We start from the raw sequence: 27,258 nt of genomic DNA, 5'->3' as shown, positions 1-27,258 counted from the left end.
TTAAGAAAACACATGGATTTTCTTTATTTCTCTTGGCTGGAATATTGCTGTACACTAACGGTCCCTTTCAAGACAGGTGAAATTACTGACCTGAAGACTGTACACATCAAGTTCGATAAAGCATCAAAATTACTGCGAACAGTTGAAGTCCCTTGATTTGTATTCCCTGGAACGCAGGTGAGAAAGATACATGATAATATTCACTTGGAAAATCCTAGAGGGATTAGTACCAAATTTGTACAAAAGATTTGTCAGGAGATGCAACGTCCCCGCAATGAAAAACAGGGGCGCCACGAATACACTAAGAGACTAAGTGTCAGAAGCCCAAGACTGTTCAGCTGCCTCCCAGCATACGTTAAGGGGAACTACCAATAGACCCCTGGGTGTCTTCAAGAAGGCACTGGACAGGCACCTAAAGTCAGTACCTCATTAGCCGGGCTGTGGTTCGTACATCGGTTTACCCGTGGCCAGCAGTAACAGCCTGGTTGATTAGGACCTGATCCACCACGAGTCCTGTTCACAGACCTGAACGCGGGGGCGTTGATGCCCGAAACCTCCAGGTATACTCCAGGACGTAACCTGGAGGTTGAAATATACATACAAAACTTCATTTGCTTTGATAGTCTACGTGAGAATATCTCTCTCTCTCTCTCTCTCTCTCTCTCTCTCTCTCTCTCTCTCTCTCTCTCTCACACACACACACGCGCGCGCTCGAAGTGTCCCTGTTTGCAGATGATGTGAAGTTGATGAGAAGAATTCAATCGAACGAGGACCAGGAAGAACTACAAAGGGATCTGAACAGGTTGCAGACCTGGTCCAGCAACTGGCTTCTGGAGTTCAATCCCACCAAGTGCAAAGTCATGAAGATTGGGAAAGGACAAAGAAGACAACAGACGGAGTACAGTCTAGGAGGCCAGAGACTACAAACCTCACTCAAGGAAAAGGATCTTGGGGTGAGTATAACACCGGACACATCTGAGGCGCACATCAACCAAATAACTGCTGCAGTATACGGGCGCCTAGCAAACCTAAGAACAGCATTCCGACATCTTAATAAGAAACCCACACCTAGTCAAGCATGTAAGGAAACTAGAGAAAGTGCAAAGGTTTGCAACAAGACTAGTCCCGGATCTAAGGGGTATGTTCTACGAAGAGAGGTTAAGGGAAATCGACCTGACGACACTGAAGGACAGGAGAGATAGGGGGAATATAATAACGAAATATAAAATACTGAGAGGAATCGACAAGGTGAACAGAAACAGGATGTTCCAGAGATGGGACACAGTAACAAGGGGTCACAGTTGGAAGTTGAAGACTCAGATGAATCACAAGGATGTTAGGAAGTATTTCTTCAGTCACAGAGTTGTCATGAAGTGGAATAGTCTGGGAAGTGTTGTAGTGGAGGCAGAATCCATACATAGCTTTAAGAAAAGGTATGATAAAGCTCATGGAGTAGGAAGAGTGACCTAGTAGCGGCCAGTGAAGAGGCGAGACCAGGAGCAACTATAACTAGGTGAGTACGTACACACACACACACACACACACACACACACACACACACACACACACACACACACACACACACACACACACACACACACACACACACACACACACAGAAAAGTCAGTAAACGAAATGATGGAATATGTAACAACAAAATGCAAGGAGGCAGAGGAAAGGTTTGTTCCCAGGGGCAACAGAATGAATGGGAAGACCAAAGGGAATCCTTGGTTTACCCGAAGGTGCAGGGAGGCAACAACTAAGTGCATTAGAGAATGGAAGAGGTACAGAAGGCAAAAGACCCAGGAAAATAAAGAGATCAGTCGAAGAGTCAGAAACGAGTATGCACAGATAAGGAGGGATGGCCAGCGACAGCATGAAAACGACATAGCATCAAAAGTCAAGTCTGACCCGAAACTGCTGTATGGCCACATTAGGCGAAAGACAACAGTCAAAGACCAGGTGATCAGGCTGAGGAAAGAAGGTGGGGAACTCACACGAAACGATCAAGAGGTATATGAGGAGCTCAACAAGAGATTTAAGGAAGTATTCACAGTGGAGAGACAGGGGGAACTGGGAAGACAGGACAGAGGGGGAAACCAACAGGGAGTACATCAACAAGTGCTGGATGACATACACACAACTGAGGAGGTGAAGAAGCTACTAAGTGACCTTGATACCTCAAAGACAATGGGACCAGACAACATCTCCCCATGGGTCCTTAGAGAGGGAGCAGAAATGATGTGTGTCCCATTAACCACAATCTTCAACACATCCCTTGAAACTGGGCAACTACCTGAGGTATGGAAGACGGAAAATGTAGTTACCATTTTTAAAAAGGAGACAGAAAAGAGGCGTTAAACTACAGACCAGTGTCACTGACGTGTATAGTATGCAAAGTCACGGAGAAGATTATCAGGAGGAGAGTGGTGGAGCACCTGGAACGGAACAAAAGTATAAATGACAACCAGAACGGATTCATGGAAGGCAAATCCTGTGTCACAAACCTTCTGGAGTTTTATGGTAAAGTAACAGAAGTAAGAGATGAGAGAGAGGGGTGGGTTGATTGAATCTTCTTGGACTGCAAGAAGGCCGTCGACACAGTTCCTCACAAGAGATTAGTGTAGAAACTACAGGATCAGGCACGTATAATGGGAAGGGCACATCAATGGATCAGAGAATACCTGACAGGGAGGCAACAACGAGTCGTGGTACGTGACGAGGTATCACAGTGGGCACCTGTGACGAGCGGGGTCCCACAGGGGTCAGTCCTAGGACCAGTGCTATTTTTGGTATATGTGAATGACATGATGGAAGGGATAGACTCAGAGGTGTCCCTGTTTGCAGATGATGTGAAATTAATAAGGAGAATTAAATCAGATGAGGATCAGGCAGGCCTTCAAAGAGACCTGGACAGGCTGGACACGTGGTCCAGCAACTGGCTTCTCGAATTTAACCCTGCCAAATGCAAAGTCATGAAGATCAGAGAAGGGCAAAGAAGACCGCAGACAGAGTATAGGCTAGGTGGCCAACGACTGCAATCCTCGCTCAAGGAGAAAGATCTTGGCGTGAGTATAACACCGAACACGTCTCCGGAAGCACACATCAACCTGATAACTGCTGCAGCATATGGGCGTCTGGCAAACCTGAGATTAGCATTCCAATACCTAAGTAAGGAATCTTTCAAGATACTGTACAGCGTGTGCGTCAGGCCCATACTGGAGTATGCAGCACCAGTTTGGAACCCGCACCGGGTCAAGCACGTTAAGAAATTAGAGAAAGTGCAAAGGTTTGCGACAAGGTTAGTTCCAGAGCTAAGGGGAATGTCCCATAAAGAAAGGTTGAAGGAAATCGGCCTGACGACACTGGAGGACAGGAGGGATAGGGGAGACATGATAACGACATACAAAATACTGCGTGGAATAGACAAGATGGACAGAGACAAGATGTTCCAGAGAGGGGACACAGAAACAAGGTGTCACTCTTGAATGTTGAAGACTCAGATGAGCCACAGGGATGTTAGGAAGCATTTCTTCAGTCATAAAGCGGTCAGGAAGTGGAACAGTCTGGCGAGCGATGTAGTGGAGGCAGGAGCCATACATAGCTTTAAGATGAGGTATGATAAAGCTCATGGAGCAGGGAGAGAGAGGACCAAGTAGCGTTCAGCGAAGAGGCGGGGCCAGGAGCTGAGTCTCGACCCCTGCAACTACAATTAGGTGAGTGCACACACACGCATACACGAGAGAGAGAGAGAGAGAGAGAGAGAGAGAGAGAGAGAGAGAGAGAGAGAGAGAGAGAGAGAGAGAGAGAGAGAGAGAGAGAGAGAGCCTCTTGGTTAAACCCGAAATGCAGAAACGCAAAAAAGGAAATGCATAAAAGCGTGGAAACAATATTAGACAGCAAAGGGCAGACGAGAGCAAAGAGGTGAACAGATTAGCCAGAAACGAATGTGCTAGGGAGAGGACAGTGGCTGAGCGACAATTTGAGAATGACACAGCAAAAGCCAAGTCTGAACCAAAACTCTTCCATAACCACACCAAAACAAAGACGACAGTAAAAGACCAGATAATTCGATTGAAGAAAGAGCTCACGTAAACGACAAGAAAGTCTGTGCAATGTTGAACAAACGATTTGAAAAAGTCACAGTGGAAATAGGGACGAAAGCAAAGCCTAGAAGAAAAGGTACACAGACAGGAGTACCTATGGCAGAGAGTCTTTAAAACTCTCAGGAGTTTTGGACTCCCCTGTCATGGGCTCGATCCCCACCCGTTCTGTGATTTTTAAAAGGTAATATTTAAACTATATAAAAATTACTGTAAAATGCTCTAATAACTCAAAGAACATATTATTTTATGAGATGCAAATAATGAGCGTAATTATCCCGCCTGCCTTGAAAGGAGCCCTGAGCATATAACATTCCAAACGTGAGAGCACAAGTGCCTTAAATAATATAATTGGCCTTGCCTCAATTGTTATGAAATTTCTTATGATAGGGGGAAGCGTAATTCGTGAGGTCTCTGTTAGGAAAGTTATTGTGGTAGAGAAAACCATCACTATTTTCAAGGTTCTCGATGTTGTCACAGTGGGAAAATGATCACTTGGTCACAAAGAAACCGACAGCGAGCCAGACGCTCTGGCCAAGAATGGAGAACAGGAAGACACCGATGTTGGCGAAAGCTCCTGGGTCAAGCATAAGGAAACAGATTCCGGCTAACACATAGGGAGCGGAGGCGAACACTCCCACCGTGTTGAAGGGAGGACACACAGCTGCCATCATTAAGGCTTCAAAGGCATATTTATGCGTCTTGGTGATGATGGCGACGAAGGTAACTCCCTTGGACTCTGCTATCTTGGTAACGAAACCAAGTAAGGTTGCTGAAGCGATGGGGGCAAACCAGAGAGCTGGGTGGATGGTACCCACTCCTCCACACACCAACACACGAGAACCTGTTGGAGGAGGAGATGGAAGTAATAAAACTCATGGTGGTTGCAAAGCGCATCTGTAGCAATTGTCACTTTATAGCAGTTTCACTGTTGCATTTCTATCTACAAATACATTTATCAACTACAGTGACATCACACATCCCTTTGTACGATCTTCATTTATTGGAAAATAATTTCGTTATATCCAGATTCTTTTCTACATATGTTAATACAAGCCTCGATCTTCCTCGGCCAGGCAGCCCCTGGGTTCACTAGTAATGTTGGAGGAAGATTCTTCCATACAAACGTACCTCTGTGGTCACATTGGTAGCCCATATTAACCTTTCTCTTACATCTAGTTAGAAAAATATTATTTTAGTCTAATATTGCTAATTGCATTGACTTGGTAACTTAAGGGCTTCGCTGTCTAGCTTTCAAACTCCATTCCTTGAGTTGATGAATAAGACATACGCAGCACATGAGTATCATTATTAAGAGACGTTTCACCAGCACTCCAGGCTTCATCAACCTAATACAGAGGCATTAGGACGGTTACTTTTGTACTGGAGTCAGTGGAAGAAGTAGTGAGATGCAGCAGTTGTAGTAGTAAAACTCAGTGAATAAACACACACACACACACACACACACACACACACACACACACACACACACACACACACACACACACACACACACACACACACACACATTTAATCCCGCCAAATGCAATGTCATGAAGATAAGGGAAGGGCACAGAAGACCGCAGACAGAGTATAGGCTAGGTGGCCAAAGACTGCAAACCTCGCTCAAGGAGACAGATCTTGGAGTGAGTATAACACCGAGCATGTCTCCGGAAGCACACATCAACCAGGTAACTGCTGCAGCATTGGGGCGCCTGGCAAACCTGAGAACAGCGTTCCGATACCTTAATAAGGAATCGTTCAAGACACTGTACACCGTATACGTCAGGCCCATACTGGAGTATGCAGCACCTGTTTGGAACACGCACTTGATCAAGCACGTCAAGAAACTAGAGAAAGTGCAAAGATTTGCGACAAGGTTAGTTCCAGAGCTAAGGGGAATGTCCTATGAAGAAAGGTTAAGGGAAATCGGCCTGACGACACTAGAGGACAGGAGGGTCAGGGGAGACATGATAACGACATATAAAATACTGCACGGAATAGACAAGGTGGACAAAAACAGGATGTTCCAGGGAGGGGACACAGAAACAAGAGGTCACAATTGGAAGTTGAAGACACAGATGAGTCAGAGAGATATTAGGAAGTATTTCTTCAGTCATAGAGTTGTCAGGCAGTGGAATAGCCTAGAAAGTGATGTAGTGGAGGCAGCAACCATACATAGTTTTAAGACGAGGTTTGATAAAGCTCATGGAGCGGGGAGAGAGAGGGCCCAGTAGCAACCGGTGAAGAGGCGGGGCCAGGAGCTAAGACTCGACCCCTGCAACCACAAATAGGTGAGTACAAATAGGTGAGTACACACACACACACACACACACACAGGAGCTCGGACTCGACCCCCGCAACCTCAACTAGGTGAGTACACACACACGCACGCACCACGCACGCACACGCGCACACACGCACACACGCTCACACACACGCACACACACACACACACACACACACACACACACACACACACACACACACACACACACACACACACACACACACACACACACACACACACACACACACACACACACACACACACACACAGTGGAATAGTTTGGGAAGCGATGTAGTGAAGACAGGATCCATATATAGCTTTAAGCAGAGGTATGATAAAGCTCACGGTTCAGGGAGAGTGACCTAGTAGCGACCAGTGAAGAGGCGGGGCCAGGAGCTAGGACTCGACCCCTCCAACCTCAACTAGGTGAGTACACACACACACACACACACACACACACACACACACGAGACAGAGATAACTGCTGCAGCATATGGGCGCCTGGCAAACCTGAGAATAGCGTTCCGATACCTAAGTAAGGAATCTTTCAAGACACTTTACACCGTGTGCGTCAGGCCCATACTGGAGTATGCAGCACCAATTTAGAACCCGCACCGAGTCAAGCACGTCAAGAAATTAGAGAAAGTGCAAAAGTTTGCGACAAGGTTAGTTCCAGAGCTAAGGGAAATGTCCTACGAAGAAAGGTTAAAGGAAATCGGCCTGACGACACTGGAGGACAGAAGGGTTAGGGGAGACATGATAACGACATACAAAATACTGCGTGGAATAGACAAGGTGGACAGAGACAGGATGTTCCAGAGATAGGACACAGAAACAAGGAGTCACACTTGGAAGTTGAAGACTCAGATGAGTCAGAGGGATGTTAGAAAGTATTTCTTCAGCCATAGAGTAGTCAGGAAGTGGGACAGTCTGGCGAGTGATGTAGTGGAGGCAGGAGCCATACAGAGATTTAAGACGAGGTATGATGAAGTTCATGGAGTAGGGAGAGAGAGGACCTAGTAGCATTCGTTGAAGAGGCGGGGCCAGGAGCTGAGTCTCGACCCCTGCAACCACAGTTAAGTGAGTACACACATGGTTACTGTATATCTGTAGTACATAGTGGCACAACATGCACGAAAGAAAAAAAATCAGACAGAAAACGCACCTAGAGTAAGGAATATAGCCATGGATGCTGCAACACGTTCCCAAGCTCGTTCACTGAGTACAGAAGCCAGGCCAGACGATGCTGAAGTTAAACTCACCACCACACTCGCTATCAGTGCTGCCTTCACCTTACCTGTGGGAACATCATAGTTACTGTACCTGTGGGAACACCATAGTTACTGTACCTGTGGAAACACCATAGTCACTGTACCTGTGGGAACACCATAGTCACTGTACCGTGGGAACACCATAGTCACTGTACCCGTGGGAACACCATAGTTACTGTACCTGTGGGAACACCATAGTTACTGTACCTGTGGGAACACCATAGTCACTGTACCGTGGGAACACCATAGTCACTGTACCCGTGGCAACACCATAGTTACTGTACCTGTGGGAACACCATAGTCACTGTACCCGTGGCAACACCATAGTTACTGTACCTGTGGGAACACCATAGTTACTGTACCTGTGGGAACACCATAGTCACTGTACCTGTGGGAACACCATAGTCACTGTACCGTGGGAACACCATAGTCACTGTACCGTGGGAACACCATAGTCACTGTACCGTGGGAACACCATAGTCACTGTACCTGTGGGAACACCATAGTTACTGTACCCGTGGGAACACCATAGTTACTGTACCTGTGGGAACACCATAGTCACTGTACACGTGGGAACACCATAGTTACTGTACCTGTGGGAACACCATAGTCACTGTACCGTGGGAACACCATAGTCACTGTACACGTGGGAACACCATAGTCACTGTACCGTGGGAACACCATAGTTACTGTACCTGTGGGAACACCATAGTCACTGTACCCGTGGGAACACCATAGTTACTGTACCTGTGGGAACACCATAGTCACTGTACCTGTGGGAACACCATAGTCACTGTATCCTTGGGAAGACCATAGTTACTGTACCTGTGGGAACACCATAGTTACTGTACCTGTGGGAACACCATAGTCACTGTATCCTTGGGAAGACCATAGTTACTGTACCTGTGGGAACACCATAGTTACTGTACCTGTGGGAACACCATAGTCACTGTACCGTGGGAACACCATAGTCACTGTACCCGTGGGAACACCATAGTCACTGTACCCGTGGGAACACCATAGTTACTGTACCTGTGGGAACACCATAGTTACTGTACCCGTGGGAACACCATAGTCACTGTACCCGTGAGAACACCATAGTTACTGTACCTGTGGGAACACCATAGTTACTGTACCTGTGGGAACACCATAGTTACTGTACCTGTGGGAACACCATAGTTACTGTACCCGTGGGAACACCATAGTCACTGTACCCGTGAGAACACCATAGTTACTGTACCTGTGGGAACACCATAGTCACTGTACCCGTGGGAACACCATAGTTACTGTACCTGTGGGAACACCATAGTCACTGTATCCTTGGGAAGACCATAGTTACTGTACCTGTGGGAACACCATAGTCACTGTACCTGTGGGAACACCATAGTCACTGTATCCTTGGGAAGACCATAGTTACTGTACCTGTGGGAACACCATAGTTACTGTACCTGTGGGAACACCATAGTCACTGTATCCTTGGGAAGACCATAGTTACTGTACACGTGGGAACACCATAGTTACTGTACCTGTGGGAACACCATAGTCACTGTACCTGTGGAAACACCATAGTCACTGTACCTGTGGAACACCATAATTACTGTACCTGTGGAACACTATAGTCACTGTACCCGTGGAAACACCATAGTCACTGTATCCGTAGGAACACCATAGTCACTGTACCTGTCGAACACCACAGTCACTGTGCCTGTGGAAACACCATAGTCACTGTACCCGTGGGAGCACCATAGTCACTGTACCCGTGGAAACACCATAGTCACTGTACCTGTGGAACACCATAATCACTGTACCTGTGGAACACCATAGTCACTGTACCCGTGGAAACACCATAGTCACTGTACCCGTGGAACACCAGTAACTATACCGTAGGGAATTCACTTCTCAGGCGATCTGTGACTTGTGAATAAATCAGCATAAAACGAGGCGATCCTTCAGGGGTAGAGTCTTGATGTTTCCTTACATTAAAGATGATTATTAGTTTTCCCCAGCACTGTATGTTACTAGAATCTGGGAATTAAGTTTGTTGACATCCCTTGCTTTATTATTATTATTATTATTATTATTATTATTATTATTATTATTATTATTATTATTATTATTAATAATAATATTTACTACAAGTACATGTACAATGTATACAGGCCTAGCTGATATCAATGACATACTACTACTTAGAAAGCCGCTTGTTATGCAGAACATTTCGGGCAAATTAGGTCCGTTTGTCCCAGGATACGACCCACACCAGTCGACTAACTCCCAGGTACCCAGTTTACTGATGGGTGTAAAGAAACACTGTGTAAAGAAACACGCCCAGTGTTTCTTTACCCAGACCCTCGCCGTGTGAAGCGAGAGCATTGGCCACCAGGCCAAGGGGTACCGTGACTGAATTATGTACTGAATACAAGATACATTAGATATATTATCACCACTACTAACCACACTGAGTTGGCTGCACCATTACCATCATGATATAAGACTGGATACTGAGTTGAGGTACAGACTCTAGCAATGAATGAAACCATTTTACTGTGGCTGAGTCAGTCTCCGCTCTCGCCTGTTCCCACAGCTCCTGCGGTAGCTTCCTCAGTGTTAAATACTGTTGCTGTTGCGTTTCTTGTGGCTGCTGCTGCTGCTGCTGTTGCTTTTTTTGTTGCCAGCTCTGGGCTCGCCAAGCACGGAAACACCAGATGACTTTGCGGCAGATTCTGAAAAAAATAATTATATTTTAAGGATTTTTTTCCGTTCGGCCTATGCATTTTTTTTGTTTTTTTGCTTCTAAATACTTGCACACTGTTACTTCTCTCTCTCTCATGCATCTGACCATCCCATTCCTCTCATTTAACTCCAATAATCCACTACATGCCGAGTTTGCTGTAAAATTTAACATATACTTCAATACAACTTTGAAGTTACTATTAGAATTGCATTCACTCTTAACTCGCTGAACGTGTATCATTCTCGTGGGAGTCTTTCAAGCATTCCTTATCAGTCTGAATCTGAAGCAATTACATTGCTGATATTTTTCTCATTTTCTTTCCAGTCTCTCTCTCGCTCTCGCTCTCGCTCTCGCTCCTGTCCTCTTCGTCTTTCTCTGAGCTCGTTTTTACACTTCAATAACTTCTTGTTTGAGTATGTCAAATTTATTCAGCCTTTTAAAGGATTGAATTAGGTCACCTCGTAGTTTCTCTTTACATAAACCAGATTCAGGTCTTGCAGTATCTTCATGAGGTTTATTTGTGAGTGATGGAATTTCTCTCTCCTCTCTACACATGTAGTGGGAGTAACTCACAGGTAGTGGGGAGCCACTTGGATGAGGAACAGGAGTCTAGCCAGCCACTTGTTGACTGGAGCAACACTAGCAATGTCTGGCCTCGTCAATCTGCAGGTAAATATAACAATTATTGTTCTCTGGCTGCTATACACTTGAATGACGTTGTTCATTTTAATTATACATACATGTATATGCAAAATATATTAAATATATGCAAAATAACCACTGTGAAAAAATAGCGAACATCCAAGCGCGTTCGTAATTTCTCACATTAGCCTGTAAAAAATAGAACAATAGAAGACTTATGAAGGTGAAATATAACCTTACATAGACATTACAATTAGTTAAATATCTTTATTATGCACCCCATACCCATCCTGTGGGCGGTAGTCAAAAGATTACAGAGGTACATAATGGGTCCAGGGACTGGGCCCCAAAGTTTTGATAGCTGAACAAGTTACAAAGGTATTGAACTCCAGGTAGAGCTGGTCACAATCATGACATGTTACAAAGGTAATAAATCATCTACACTTCTATACAAGGTTACAATCATGAACAAATTACAAAGTAATGAGCCATTCACATGTCCACACCTGGTCACAACTGTAATGAGTTATTAGTGCAAATATTAATTGAGACACACACACACACATACACTCACAAAAAGGGCGAGATCAGTTTTTGTCTATGGGCTCCAGGAAGCTGAAGGGGAAACTTATGATGAAAGGAAACAGGAGGGGAAAAAAGTGATTGAAGGTGGCCTGGTGGCTAAAAGCTCCCGCTTCACACACGGAGGGCCCGAGTTCGATTCCCGGCAGGTGGAAACATTTCGACACGTTTCCTTACACCTGTTGTCCTGTTCACCTAGCAGCAAATAGGTACCTGGGTGTTAGTCGACTGGTGTGGGTCGCATCCTTGGGGACAAGATTAAAGACCCCAATGGAAATAAGTTAGACAGTCCTCGATGACGCACTGACTTTCTTGGGTTATCCGGGGTGGCTAACCCTCCGGGGTTAAAAATCCGAACGAAATCTTATCTTATTTTATCATGATAGCAATAGGTGATAGCGACATGACCCAGGTGGCAAATTTTCGGAGAATTAGGCGGTTTGCAAGGGGACAGAAACGGCCTCTCAAAGTAATTTTCAAGGCAGAATCAACTTGAACCATGATTCTGCAGGAGAAAACACGACTGAGAGACAAACAAGAGCACTAGAGTGTGTACCTCGATCGAGACAGAACACAAGAGGAAAGGTTGATGCTGGTAAACTCCAGGTACAAAACGAAAGGAAGGAGAGGAAATGGCAAAGATGAACAGAAGAACCCAGATGCAGGTGGAAGGGCAAACACACCCTCCAGAAACACCCACAGAAGGATTCCAACCATGACAACCCCAAGGCAACTGAGCAATGTAAACCGACACTCACACACTGATCCCTCTGCCTCACCCCCCACGCCACAAACCCCACCCATACAGCAACCCCCTATGGGAATTCTTCCCCCACTCCCACTGCAACCCCCCTGTAGGCACCCACCAGGGCTCTCGATCCCCCAACCCCGATCTTCTCCCAGAATCACAGTATTAGAAAAGAAGTTGAAGGTTTGGTACATGAATGCGGATGGAATAACAAATAAATATGAGGAGTGGCATGAAAGAATCAATGAGAAGTCCCCAGACATCATAGCAGTCACAGAAATGAAACTGACTGAGACAATAACAGATGCAATCTTCCCACCAGGATATAAGATCCTGAGGAAAGATAGAAGGAGCAGAGGGGGAGGAGGGGTTGCACTGCTCATAAAAGAATGATGGAGATTTGAGGAAATGGAAGGCATGGACGAGATTGGAGGAAGGGATTACATAGTAGGTACACTTCAGTCTGGGGAACATAAGGTAGTCATTGCAGTGATGTATAATCCACCACAGAACTGCAGGAGGCCAAGAGAGGAATATGAAGAGAGCAACAGAGCAATGGTGGACACATTGACCGAGGTGGCAAGAAGAGCTCATTTGAGCAGAGCAAAGTTACTGGTTATGGGCGATTTCAACCGCAGGGAGATCGACTGGGAATACCTGGAGCCACACAGGGGTCCTGAAACATAGAGAGCCAAGATGATGGATGTGGTACCTGGAGTTTACCTGGAGAGAGTTCCGGGGGTCAACGCCCCCGCGGCCCGGTCTGTGACCAGGCCTCCTGGTGGATCAGCGCCTGATCAACCAGTCTGTTGCTGCTGGCTGCACGCAAACCAACGTACGAGCCACAGCCCGGCTGATCAGGAACTGACTTTAGGTGCTTGTCCAGTGCCAGCTTGAAGACTGCCAGGGGTCTGTTGGTAATCCCCCTTATGTGTGCTGGGAGGCAGTTGAACAGTCTCGGGCCCCTGACACTTATTGTATGGTCTCTTAACGTGCTAGTGACACCCCTGCTTTTCATTGGGGGGATGGTGCATCGTCTGCCAAGTCTTTTGCTTTCGTAGTGAGTGATTTTCGTGTGCAAGTTCGGTACTAGTCCCTCTAGGATTTTCCAGGTGTATATAATCATGTATCTCTCCCTCCTGCATTCCAGGGAATACAGGTTTAGGAACCTCAAGCACTCCCAGTAATTGAGGTGTTTTATCTCCGTTATGCGCGCCGTGAAAGTTCTCTGTACATTTTCTAGGTCGGCAATTTCACCTGCCTTGAAAGGTGCTGTTAGTGTGCAGCAATATTCCAGCCTAGATAGAACAAGTGACCTGAAGAGTGTCATCATGGGCTTGGCCTCCCTAGTTTTGAAGGTTCTCATTATCCATCCTGTCATTTTTCTAGCAGATGTGATTGATACAATGTTATGGTCCTTGAAGGTGAGATCCTCCGACATAATCACTCCCAGGTCTTTGACGTTGGTGTTTCGCTCTATTTTGTGGCCAGAATTTGTTTTGTACTCTGATGAAGATTTAATTTCCTCATGTTTACCATATCTGAGTAATTGAAATTTCTCATCGTTGAACTTCATATTGTTTTCTGCAGCCCACTGAAAGATTTGGTTGATGTCCGCCTGGAGCTTTGCAGTGTCTGCAATGGAAGACACTGTCATGCAGATTCGGGTGTCATCTGCAAAGGAAGACACGGTGCTGTGGCTGACATCCTTGTCTATGTCGGATATGAGGATGAGGAACAAGATGGGAGCGAGTACTGTGCCTTGTGGAACAGAGCTTTTTACCGTAGCTGCCTCGGACTTTACTCTGTTGACGACTACTCTCTGTGTTCTGTTAGTGAGGAAATTATAGATCCATCGACCGACTTTTCCTGTTATTCCTTTAGCACGCATTTTGTGCGCTATTACGCTATGGTCGGTCACACTTGTCGAAGGCTTTTGCAAAGTCTGTATATATTACATCTGCATTCTTTTTGTCTTCTAGTGCATTTAGGACCTTGTCGTAGTGATCCAATAGTTGAGACAGACAGGAGCGACCTGTTCTAAACCCATGTTGCCCTGGGTTGTGTAACTGATGGGTTTCTAGATGGGTGGTGATCTTGCTTCTTAGGACCCTTTCAAAGATTTTTATGATATGGGATGTTAGTGCTATTGGTCTGTAGTTCTTTGCTGTTGCTTTACTGCCCCCTTTGTGGAGTGGGGCTATGTCTGTTGTTTTTAGTAACTGTGGGACGACCCCCATGTCCATGCTCCCTCTCCATAGGATGGAAAAGGCTCGTGATAGGGGCTTCTTGCAGTTCTTGATGAACACAGAGTTCCATGAGTCTGGCCCTGGGGCAGAGTGCATGGGCATGTCATTTATCGCCTGTTCGAAGTCATTTGGCGTCAGGATAACATCGGATAGGCTTGTGTTAATCAAATTTTGTGGCTCTCTCATAAAAAATTCATTTTGATCTTCGACTCTCAGTCTGGTTAGCGGCTTGCTAAAAACTGAGTCATATTGGGACTTGAGTAGCTCACTCATTTCCTTGCTGTCATCTGTGTAGGACCCATCTTGTTTAAGTAGGGGCCCAATACTGGACGTTGTTCTCGATTTTGATTTGGCATAGGAGAAGAAATACTTTGGGTTTCTTTCGATTTCATTTATGGCTTTTAGTTCTTCCCGCGATTCCTGACTCCTAAAGGATTCTTTTTAGCTTAAGTTCGATGCTTGCTATTTCTCTGACCAGTGTCTCCCTATGCATTTCAGATATATTGACCTCTTTTAGCCGCTCTGTTATTCTTTTCCGTCGCCTGTAAAGGGAGCGCCTGTCTCTTTCTATTTTACATCTACTCCTCCTTTTTCTTAGAGGAATAAGCCTTGTGCATACATCGAGTGCCACCGAGTTAATCTGTTCTAGGCATAAGTTGGGGTCTGTGTTGCTTAGTATATCTTCCCAGCTTATATCGGTTAGGACTTGGTTTACTTGGTCCCACTTTATGTTTTTGTTATTGAAGTTGAATTTGGTGAATGCTCCCTCGTGACTAGTCTCATTATGTCGGTCTGGGGCTCCACGCATACATGTGTAACCTCTATTATGTTGTGATCTGAGTATATTGTTTTTGATATGGTGACATTTCTTATCAGATCATCATTGTTAGTGAAGATGAGGTCTAGTGTATTCTCCAGTCTAGTTTACCTGGAGTTTACCTGGAGAGAGTTTCGGGGGTCAATGCCCCCGCGGCCCGGTCTGTGACCAGGCCTCCTGGTGGATCAGCGCCTGATCAACCAGGCTGTTGCTGCTGGCTGCACGCAAACCAACGTACGAGCCACAGCCCGGCTGATCAGGAACTGACTTTAGGTGCTTGTCCAGTGCCAGCTTGAAGACTGCCAGGGGTCTGTTGGTAATCCCCCTTATGTGTGCTGGGAGGCAGTTGAACAGTCTCGGGCCCCTGACACTTATTGTATGGTCTCTTAACGTGCTAGTGACACCCCTGCTTTTCATTGGGGGGATGGTGCATCGTCTGCCAAGTCTTTTGCTTTCGTAGTGAGTGATTTTCGTGTGCAAGTTCGTACTAGTCCCTCTAGGATTTTCCAGGTGTATATAATCATGTATCTCTCCCTCCTGCGTTCCAGGGAATACAGGTTTAGAAACCTCAGGCGCTCCCAGTAATTGAGGTGTTTTATCTCCGTTATGCGCGCCGTGAAAGTTCTCTGTACATTTTCTAGGTCGGCAATTTCACCTGCCTTGAAAGGTGCTGTTAGAGTGCAGCAATATTCCAGCCTAGATAGAACAAGTGACCTGAAGAGTGTCATCATGGGCTTGGCCTCCCTAGTTTTGAAGGTTCTCATTATCCATCCTGTCATTTTTCTAGCAGATGCGATTGATACAATGTTATGGTCCTTGAAGGTGAGATCCTCCGACATAATCACTCCCAGGTCTTTGACGTTGGTGTTTCGCTCTATTTTGTGGCCAGAATTTGTTTTGTACTCTGATGAAGATTTAATTTCCTCATTGTACCATATCTGAGTAATTGAAATTTCTCATCGTTGAACTTCATATTGTTTTCTGCAGCCCACTGAAAGATTTGGTTGATGTCCGCCTGGAGCCTTGCAGTGTCTGCAATGGAAGACACTGTCATGCAGATTCGGGTGTCATCTGCAAAGGAAGACACGGTGCTGTGGCTGACATCCTTGTCTATGTCGGATATGAGGATCTATTATTTGCTGGTTTAAATTGAATTTCGTGCAGAGATTTAAAAGCTCGTGTGAGTGTGAGTTTTCATCAGAGCTGCCTCCTGGTGTTATTACTGCAACAATATTATTTGCTATATTCCTCCATTTTAGGTGCCTTAAGTTGAAATCCCCCAGGAGCAAGATGTTGGGTGCAGGAGCTGGAAGATTTTCCAGACAGTGGTCAATTTTTAACAGCTGTTCCTGGAATTGCTGGGATGTTGCATCCGGAGGCTTGTAGACTACCACAATGACTAGGTTTTGGTTCTCGACCTTTACTGCTAAAACTTCCACTACATCATTTGAGGCATTAAGCAGTTCTGTGCAAACAAGTGACTCTGCAATGTACAGGCCAACCCCCCCCCCCTTTTGCCTGTTCACTCTGTCACATCTGTATAGGTTGTAACCTGGGATCCATATTTCGTTGTCCAAGTGATCCTTTATGTGGGTCTCAGTGAAAGCCGCGAACATTGCCTTTGCCTCTGCAAGCAGTCCACGGATGAAAGGTATTTTGTTGTTAGTTGCTGGCTTTAGACCCTGTACTGGAAAACCTCATGCATCAACACGTAAAGGACACTACCAGAGAGAGAAGGGAGGATGAACCAGCAAGACTGGACCTTGTGTTCAACCTGAGCAGTTCAGACATTGAGGACATCACATATGAGAGGCCCCTTGGAGCTAGTGATCACATGGTTCTGTGTTTTGAATACATAGTAGGGTTGCAAGTGGAGAGGGTAACACGAGTTGAATGGGAAAAGCCAAACTATAAATGGGGGGACTACACAGGTATGAGGAACTTCCTGCATGAGGTTCGGTGGGACAGAGAATTGGCAGGAAAGTCAGTAAATGAAATGATGGAATTTGTAACAACAAAATGCAAGGAGGCAGAGGAAAGGTTTATTCCCAAGGGCAACAGAAATAATAGGAAGACCAGATCGAGCCCCTGGTTTACCCGAAGGTGTAGGGAGGCAAAAACTAAGTGCTCTAGAGAATGGAAAAAGTACAGAAGGCAAAAAAAACAGGAAAACAAGGAGATTAGTCGAAGACCCAGAAACGAGTATGCACAGATAAGGATGGAGGCCCAACGACAGTTAGGAAACAACATAGCATCGAAAGTCAAGTCTGACCCGAAACTGCTGTATAGCCACATTAGGAGGAAGACAACAGTCAAAGACCAGGTGATCAGGCTGAGGAAAGAAGGTGGGGAATCCACAAGAAACGATCAAGAGGTATGTGAAGAGCTCAACAAGCAGAAAAGTAATGTGAAGGACCTGGGAGTGATAATGTCAGAGGATCTCGCCTTCAAAGACCACAACAATGTATCTTCCTCATCCACTAGGAAATGATAGGATGGATAATGAAAACCTTCAAAACTTGGGACGCCAAGCCCATTATGATTCTCTTTAAATCGCTTGTGCTCTCTAGGCTGGAATACTGCTGTATTCCAGGCTGGCGACATTACCTGGAGTTTACCTGGAGAGAGTTCCGGGGGTCAACGCCCCAGCGGCCCAGTCTGTGATCAGGCCTCCTGGTGGATCAGAGCCTGATCAACCAGGCTGTTACTGCTGGCTGCACGCAATCCAACGTACGAGCCACAGCCCGGCTGGTCAGGTACCGACTTTAGGTGCTTGTCCAGTGCCTGCTTGAAGACAGCCAGGGGTCTATTGGTAATCCCCCTTATGTATGGTGAGAGACAGTTGAATAGTCTCGGGCCCCTGACACTTACTGTATTGTCTCTTAACGTGCTAGTGACACCCCTGCTTTTCATTGGGGGGATGTTGCATCATCTGCCAAGTCTTTTGCTTTCGTTGTGAGTGATTTTCGTGTGCAAGTTCGGTACTAGTCCCTCTAGGATTTTCCAGGTCTATATAATCATGTATCTCTCCCACCTGCGTTCCAGGGAGTAGTACTCCCAGTAATTGAGGTGTTTTATCTCCGTTATGCGCACCATGAAGGTTCTCTGTACATTTTCTAGGTCAGCAATTTCACCTGCTTTGAAAGGTGCTGTTAGTGTGCAGCAATATTCCAGCCTTGATAGAACAAGCGACCTGAAGAGTGTCATCATGGGCTTGGCATCCCTAGTTTTGAAGGTTCTCATTATCCATCCTGTCATTTTTCTAGCAGATGCGATTGATACAATGTTATGGTCCTTGAAGGTGAGATCCTCCGACATGATCACTCCCAGGTCTTTGACGTTGGCTTTTCGCTCTATTTTGTGGCCGGAATTTGTTTTGTACTCTGATGACGTTTTAATTTCCACATGTTTACCATATCGGAGTAATTGAAATTTCTCATCGTTAAACTTCATATTGTTTTCTGCAGCCCACTGAAAGATTTGGCTGATGTCCACCTGGAACCTTGCAGTGTCTGCAATGGAAGACACTGTCATGCAGGTTCAGGTGTCATCTGCAAAGGAAGACACGGTGTTGTGGCTGACATCCTTGTCTATGTCAGATATGAGGATGAGAAACAAGATAGGAGCGAGTACCGTGCCTTGTGGAACAGAGCTTTTCACCGTAGCCGCCTCAGACTTTACTCTGTTGACTACTACTCTTTGTGTTCTGTTGGTGAGGAAATTATAGATCCATCTACCAACTTTTCCTGTTATTCCTTTAGCACGCATTTTGTGCGCTATTATGCCATGTTCACACTTGTCGAAGTCTTTTGCAAAGTCTGTGTATATTATATCTGCATTCTTTTTGTCTTCTAGTGCATCTAGGACCTTGTCGTAGTGGTCCAGTAGTTGGGACAGACAGGAGCGACCTGCTCTAAACCCATGTTGCCCTGGGTTGTGTAATTGATGGGTATCTAGATGGGTGGCGATCTTGCTTTTTAGGACCCTTTCAAAGATTTTTATGATATGGGATGTTAGTGCTATCGGTCTGTAGTTCTTTGCTATTGCTTTACTGCCCCCTTTGTGGAGTGGGGCTATGTCTGTTGTTTTTAGTAACTGTGGGATGACCCCCGTGTCCATGCTCCCTCTCCATAGGATGGTAAAAGCTCGTGATGCAGTTCTTGATGAACACGGAGTGATAAGATTGTGAATAAATAAACAAATCTTGATGAACAGTGTAACAACGAGTGTTGCAATCCAACAGAGTGTAGTGCGACATTCTTCAAAGAACACTATTCTTCAGTCAAGACAACGATACCCGGGAGTAACTGTCCGATACACAAACCCAGGTAAGTCTGTTTAGTGTGTGATGATTATTGACTGCACAGTTAAGTATTCTGTTCACTTAACAGATTACCGTATACCCCGGTGAGTTGCAGGCCATTGAGCCTGCAACAGTAAGTGTTGTCAACAATCAGTTTTTGAGATATGCTGACATAACACTCCCTAGGGGTAATTTATACCCATAACAATTTTTTTATTCCAGCCTGTTGAGAGATGGATACAACAGCTTCTCAAGACATTGCCTGCAGGGACGGCTGTGTAGGCAAAAGCTGTCTATCAAGCTAAGTTCCCCTTAGAGTCCACTATTTAATCTTTGACTTAACTTGTAACACATTTCTCAACAGGGCGTCTACACTGCAAACTGAATTGTTTGCAATCCTAATGGCGTTAAAGCTAACCTATGACATTGAGCTTGACTCTATCATCATTACTGATTCTATGTGAAGGCTCTTGACTCATATAATGACTCCAACAACATACTCATTGGAGAAGCCAGGAATTAATGTTCAATTGCTATGGATCCCATCACACACTGGATTACTCCTTCATGATAAAGTTGATATGTTAGCCAAGAAGAGTAGCCAGAAGGAGAATGTAGAATATAACTTTGGTATATCTGTGTCTAGCATTAGGAATAATATTAGGAGAGAAGTAAATAATGAAAATGATTGTTATAGGAATGCAGTTAGAAGCCTGAGTAGATCTATAACCCACTATGATAACATGAACGTAGATAAGTATGTTTATGAAGCAATGTGCAATGTGAACAGACTGACTGATGTTGTAGTGGCCAGGCTTAGGCTTGGTTACAAGTACTTCTGGCAGTTTGGGAGACACACAGATGATGATCAAACTAAATGTAAATTATGTGATCAGGCATATGGTCACTGTCTTGAACACTATGTGCTTAATTGTCCACTTATTGAGGAATACAGAGACAGACAGTATAATAACCTATGTGACATGTCAAGATATCTTATTAATGAAAATAAGATACCAGATATACTAAGCAAATTTCCTATATTTGCATGTAACAGATAAGTGAACTGTAGATATGTAGATAAATAAAAAACCCATATGTACACCTGTTAACCCTTTTGGGGCCTAGTTCCTAGGCCTTTTGTGTATCTATATGCTCTTGTGCTACCGTCCACAGGATGAATATGGGGGTGCACAATAAACTAGCCACTTCGGTGGCAAAATCTAAATCTAAATCTAAATCTGATTTCTGTTTGCCTTGGTTTTTCGTGACTGCATTCCCTACTGGTGTGTTTTTCTGTCTCTTTGCTATCTTCAGTACTTGTACTCACAATGGTGCCTTCACCAGTTTTTTCTGGTATTTTATCTTCACTATTCCTTGGGGCATCCCCTTGTTTATTGTCTCTAGTGGTATGCTAGTTTGTAACTTTGGATTTTGCATGTCTTTGTCTACACCTGTTTCCCCACTAGAGCTCCTGTCTCCCTCCGGGCCACCAACTTTCATTTCTGTATTCTTACGATTACTGCCTACCAGGAGAGCATCTGCTCCAGGGGCGATAGCACCATCTGGCCCAGACTTTTATTTTCCCATCTGTTATAGAATGCTGTCAGGTTTTCTATGAAGGCCGTTTTGATGTTTCTGTCTTTTAATACCAATGTGATTTTTTTCCACAGCTGGTTCTCATATGGGCATTCCTTGGTTTAATATCTCTTGTAGATGATCCCTGAATATCTGCACAAGATGTGTGGGGCCCATTTCCCACAGAGGTTACACGTAATCCATGCGGAAGCCCGTTTGTTGCTCTTGGTTTTCTGTATATTTTGAATTAAAAATCATGGTTTCCCTTAATTAAAAAGGCAATGAGTTATTTTGCTCAAACTCAACAGTAAAATATATGGAATGAGCTAGATTATTTAATTGCACAAGGAAATGGTTTATATCATATTCTTAGGCATTAGGCATAAAACATCAACATAATCTGTACCACTTAGCTGAGTTGGGAACGATTTTGTTAAGCAGTCGTGTTTCAAAATATTCAATGTACAAATTGCTAAGGACAGGTGGACAGGTGAGAGAGGATTTCCCATTGCCATACCAAACTTCTGAGTGTAAAACTCGTCATTAAACACAAACTTTGCATCAACAATACAAAGTTTAATAAGCTCAATTATTGTAGGTATTGGCAAAGATGAATCGTAAGTACCGAGTTCTTCAGATAGGAAACTTAATATATCATCAACTGGAACTTTTGTAAACAAAGAAGTGACAGTAAAACTAACAATGTGTAATTATTTAAATCAGTCATGGTGCTTAATTTATCAACTAAATCAGTATTATTTTTTAATGTTAGAGTTAGAAATTTTGCCGACAATTGGGCTCAACATATCTACTAACCATTTCGATAATTTATAGGAAACTGAACATATGGAGCTAATTATGGGTCTGGCTGGATTACCTGCTTGGTATGTTTTTATTAATCCATACATACATGGTAAAGATGGATTGGTGGTCATGCATTTTTTAATTAGTTTATATTTGCCTATCAGCAGTCGTTTTATTGTTTCATTAAAGTTACTGTTAACTGAATTTAAGGGATTCTTTCTAAGTTTGTAATAAGTATTTGTATCATCTGGGATATTATTCAGTTTACCTTGGTAATCAGTTTCTGTTAAAATTACTACAGCATTTATTTTATCTGCTTTAGTAATATGATTTTTTATTATTAATAAGATTTTGATAAGACTTACAGAATCTTTGAGGACAACTGGGAATATTTTGTTTCATCATACAACTGTAAACCATCCTCTTATATTAAGTTCATCAATGGATCAATCAGTAGAGTTTTCCAAATTACTGAAAGGTTTTGCAACGTCCAGTTGTAAAATTCAGACCGAAACCTAGAGCAGCGGTCGTATTTTTATCTAATGTTTTATCTAACAAGTTAATTACAGAATTGTTATTAGCATTTTTAGTCCAGTCACTGTTCTCAATTAGATGGCCTGATATGCATTTTAGTTTTAGTTTTTTATTTATTTTTTTGAGCTCATTTTTAACTTCTGAGTTTATTATAACAGTGATATAACATACATTTTCATTCTAATGGAATACCTGATTAAAAGAAAAGAAAATATTATACTGTAATATATTTAGTTTATAGTTGACAACGGAAGAACATTAATGTATACTCACTGTTCATAAGAGTAAGCATTGATAGCCAGGCTGGGCAGGACGAGGAAGGTGACAGTGACGCCGCACCACCACTGGTTCCCTGACGAGCAGAAGTCTACAGCCACTATCACTGAAGTCATCTGGTCAACCACATACATGATCAAGTACCACGTACAGGGCATGAAGATGGTCAGCATCCTCCAAGCCATCACCATATCTGACACTTGGGCATCGGTATAGCGGAATAATGGCGCGTCTCGAGTTTGTGTAGCGGCGTTGAACCCAGTGGAACGGGTTTCAATCACTACATATTCCGAAGACCCTGATGATATCGAAGTGCTCGCTTCCCCTGAAGCGTTCGTCCTAAGGATTTTCCAGGAGCTAATGGTTTGAGGGGCTTCCTCAGTTTGGGCAGCAACGTCCATAGTAGTCGCCAAGGACTCAGTCTCTTGCCAGCTGGCTGCAGAAGGCTGTTGCTGCCGTCTATCTTCGGCTGCCATCCCCGTGTCAGGTTCCAAAGGTCCGGCCTCAGCATCGTACCAGGCATATCTATCGTCAGACTGGGCTCTGGTGTGGCCAGCGTGGGGCTGGAAACCCTCATTTACTACTCCCTTAAGGGCCATGAGAGCCTGATCTGAATCCTCTATGATGATAAATACATGTTTGCAATTATAATTTCTTCGCAGAGGACCTTTCAGGCCATTTTTTTAAATTAAAATCTTAACTAAATTTTGCAAGGTCACTCTAGTGATTTGAAAAGACACTTGTTTATCATATTGCATCAGTAAACTAACTAGAAGCTTCTTCTGCCAATGTTACCATCTCATGATATCGAGAAAACCTTTGAATGACTTGTTCTTCCGCAGATTGTTGTAAACTCTAGCTTGTTGTAACTCCAGTGTGTGCCTTGGATTCCATTATTGTGCTTATCCACCCATATGTGATTAATATTATTCGATATGGTGTTCCTTTACTTCAGTTTGTGAAGAAAAGCACTGTTGACTATAAGACGTGCAATAATAATAGTGCGCTGAGTATCAACTTCCAGGAAAAGTAATTAGTCGTGTATCTTGTGCTAGAACTCAAGTGAAGCACAAAAGTTTAAAGGTTGTTAAGGGATACTAGAAACAAAGATTCTCTTTTTTTCATATGGCTGAGCAAGGGTAGTAAATGCTACTACAAATGTCCAGGTATGGGTTTTGAAGCGGATTGGCCCCACGTTTGGATTGGAGACTGTTACAGAGCAAAGGGCGCAACAAATTCTATTAGGAACTCGAAGTACCCTTTTTAAGAAAAGTCCGGGAGCCAGATTAGATCGAATCCAAGACCTTCAGAACTCCACTGAATGGGTTAGCTTTCTACCTTGTGATTACCGGATAGAGGCTCGAGCCTTCATCACTCGCTGCACTGAATGACACACTGGTTTAGCGTTTCACGTATTTTTATTTTATTTATCATTAAACGGTGGCAACTTCACACAGCAGGAGATGCATTTTAGGTTTTCAGCCTGCGAGTAATCTGGAAGTGTCTCCAGTTACTGTGTCAGTAATGTCAAGGAGCAACAACGTTTCTCCTGGTTTTCCACACTCCCCCACTCTACCCACAATTGATTCACCAACAACTTGACTGATCAAAGATTAGGTTGTGATTAGCAGACGAATGGTCGAGCCTCCAGCTCTCCTTAAGCTTAATTATTCACACTGGTTGAGCGCTTCATAAAATAAACAGGAGTTGATATGAGCGCGACTCCACCAACACATGCTGCAAAGGTGACGTTGTTTGTGGCGGCAGTGTACTGTAACCCCTCCTAACTGATAACAGTGATAAAAGATTGAAGATACTCCTGAATCCCTCTACTGATAACCCGTCTAGCGGTTGATAAGGTTTTCTTGTTGCTGTTTTTCTTCCTTTTGTAATGTGTATACCTGGAGAGGGTTCCGGGGGCCAACGCCCCCCGCGGTCCGGTCTGTGACCAGGCCTCATGGCGGATCAGGGCCTGAGCCACCAGGCTGTTACTGTTGGCCGCACGCAAACCGACGTACATACCGCAGCCCGGCTGGTCAGGTACTGACTTTAGGTGCTTGTCCAGTGCCTGCTTGAAGACAGCCAGGGGTCTATTGGTAATCCCCTTCTGTATACTGGGAGGCAGTTGAACAGTCTTGGGCCCCTGACACTTATTGTGTTGTCTGTTATCGTACTAGTGGCACCCCTGCTTTTCATTGGGGAAATGTTGCATCGTCTGCCGAGTCTATTGCTTTCATAGGGAGTGTATATGATCATGTCTCTCCCACCTGCGTTCTAGGGAGTACAGGTTTAGGAACTTCAAGCGCTCCCAGTAATTGAGGTGTTTTATCGCAGTTATGTGTGCCTTGAAGGTTCTCTGTACATTTTCTAGGTCAGCAGTTTCACCTGCCTTGAAAGGTGCTGTTAGTGTGCAGCAATATTCCAGCCTAGATAGAACAAGCGACCTGAAGAGTGTCATCGTGGGCCTGGCCTCCCTAGTTTTGAAGGTTCTCATTATCCATCCTGTCAGTTTTCTAGCACATGTGACTGATACAATGTTATGGTCCATGAAAGTGAGATCTTCCGACATGATCACTCCCAGGTCTTTTACATTAGTTTTTCGCTCTGTTGTGTGGTTGGAATATGCTTTATACTTCTATGTAGTTTTAATTTCCTCACGTTTTCCATATCGGAGTAATTGAAATTTCTCATCATTGATTTTCATATTGTTTTCTGCAGCCCATTTAAAGATTTGGTTGACATCCGCTGGAGTCTTGGGGTGTCTTCAATGGAGGACACTGTCATGCAAATTCTGATGTTATCTGCAAAAGAAGACACGGCGCTGTGGCTAATATCCCTGTTTATGTCAGATATGAGGATGAGGAACAAGATGGGAGCGAGTACTGTGCCTTGTGAAACAAAGCTTTTCACCGTAGCCGCCTCAGACTTTACTTTGTTTGCTACTACTCTTCGTGTTCTATTTGTTAGGAAATTATAGATCCATCTACCGACTTTTCCTGTTATTCCTTTATCACGCATTTTGTGTGCTATTTCACCGTGGTCACACTTGTGAAAGGCTTTTGCAAAGTCTGTGTATATTACATCTGCATTTTGTCTTTTAGAGCATCCTGGACCTTGTCATAGTGGTCCAGTAGTTGGGGCAGACAGGAGCGACCTGCTCTAAACCCATACTGCCCTGGGTTGTGTAACTGGTGGGTATCTAGATGGGTGGCGATCTTGATTCTTAGAACCCTTTCAAGGATTGTTATGATATGGAATGTTAGAGCTATCGGTCTGTAGTGATAGGGACTTCTTGCAATTTTTGATGAACACGGAGTTCCATGAGTCTGGCCCTGGGGCAGAGTGCATGGGCATGTCATTTATCGCCTTTTCGAAGTCATTTGACGCCAGGATAATGTAAGACATGTTTGTGTCTACCAAATACTGTCTCTCTCTCATAAAAAAATTCATCTGGGTCTTCGACTCTGTCTGGTTAGCAGCTCGCTAAAAACCGAGTCATATTGGGACTTGAGTAGCTCACTCATCCTTCCTTGGGGAGGATGTTGCACCGTCTGCCAAGTCTTTTGCTTTCGTAATAAAGTTGGTAGAATTACCGACAATATGTAAAGTAAAAGGACACAAGTGCAACTAATGTGACATTTTATTGCGGCAACGTTTCGCTCTCCAGGAGCTTTATCAAGCCATTACGGCTTGATAAAGCTCCTGGAGAGCGAAACGTTGCCACAATAAAATGTCACATTAGTTGCACTTGTGTCCTTTTACTTTACATCTTTTGCTTTCGTTGGGAGTGATTTTCATATGCAGATCTGGGACTAGTCCCTCTTCGATTTTCCAAGTGTATGTTATCATGAATCTTTCTTGCCTGCCTTCCAGGAAGTACAAATTAAGGGACTTCAGCTGTTCCCAGTAATTTAGAGAAGAGCCTCTATCTTATCGCTACAAGTCATAGAAGATCCTCCCAGAGGAAATGTCATAATAAGAGGAGAGGAGGAGGAGGTAGGGAAAAAATCAGAGATATCTCATCAAGAATAGATATTGGCTGAGGAGAAAGATAAAAAGATCAGCTTGTATACCACTTGTATTCATTCATTGGTCACAGCTCCATCGACGAACGATGTCGCCTCTCTAATTACCCCGTGTTGAGTGTGACTATCCTCAGAGTGGTGGTTACTAAACCTTCGTCTTCACCTTCAGGATTGGTGCGTCGGTGGTTGCCTACCCAAGGGCAGGAAGCCTCCCTCTGCACTCCTGTTGCTATCTGTAGCCTCCACGCTCCAGACTGTACGTGTAGTCTACACGCTATACAGCCAGTGTTGCCTCTCCTCG

At 44.3% G+C, this 27,258-nt stretch overlaps 1 protein-coding gene across 1 annotated transcript; it reads right to left on the bottom strand.

Annotated features, from left to right (window-relative positions):
* LOC128691143 (uncharacterized) lies at positions 1-24,706 on the bottom strand. Its single transcript, XM_070089224.1, has 5 exons — positions 22,930-24,706; positions 10,973-11,062; positions 10,120-10,388; positions 7,560-7,691; positions 1-4,948 (listed from the first exon to the last, which is right to left on the bottom strand). The coding sequence occupies exons 1-5, from the start codon at positions 23,529-23,531 to the stop codon at positions 4,596-4,598; spliced, it is 1,446 nt and encodes a 481-aa protein (XP_069945325.1). The 5' UTR covers positions 23,532-24,706; the 3' UTR covers positions 1-4,595.
* Between the last annotated feature and the right edge of the window lie 2,552 nt (positions 24,707-27,258).

The sequence above is a fragment of the Cherax quadricarinatus genome, chromosome 27 (assembly GCF_038502225.1).
Source record: "Cherax quadricarinatus isolate ZL_2023a chromosome 27, ASM3850222v1, whole genome shotgun sequence".
In the NCBI taxonomy this organism is placed as follows: domain Eukaryota; kingdom Metazoa; phylum Arthropoda; class Malacostraca; order Decapoda; family Parastacidae; genus Cherax; species Cherax quadricarinatus.
Note: the sequence above shows the minus strand (reverse complement) of the source record. Positions and strands in the feature narration are given on the sequence as shown.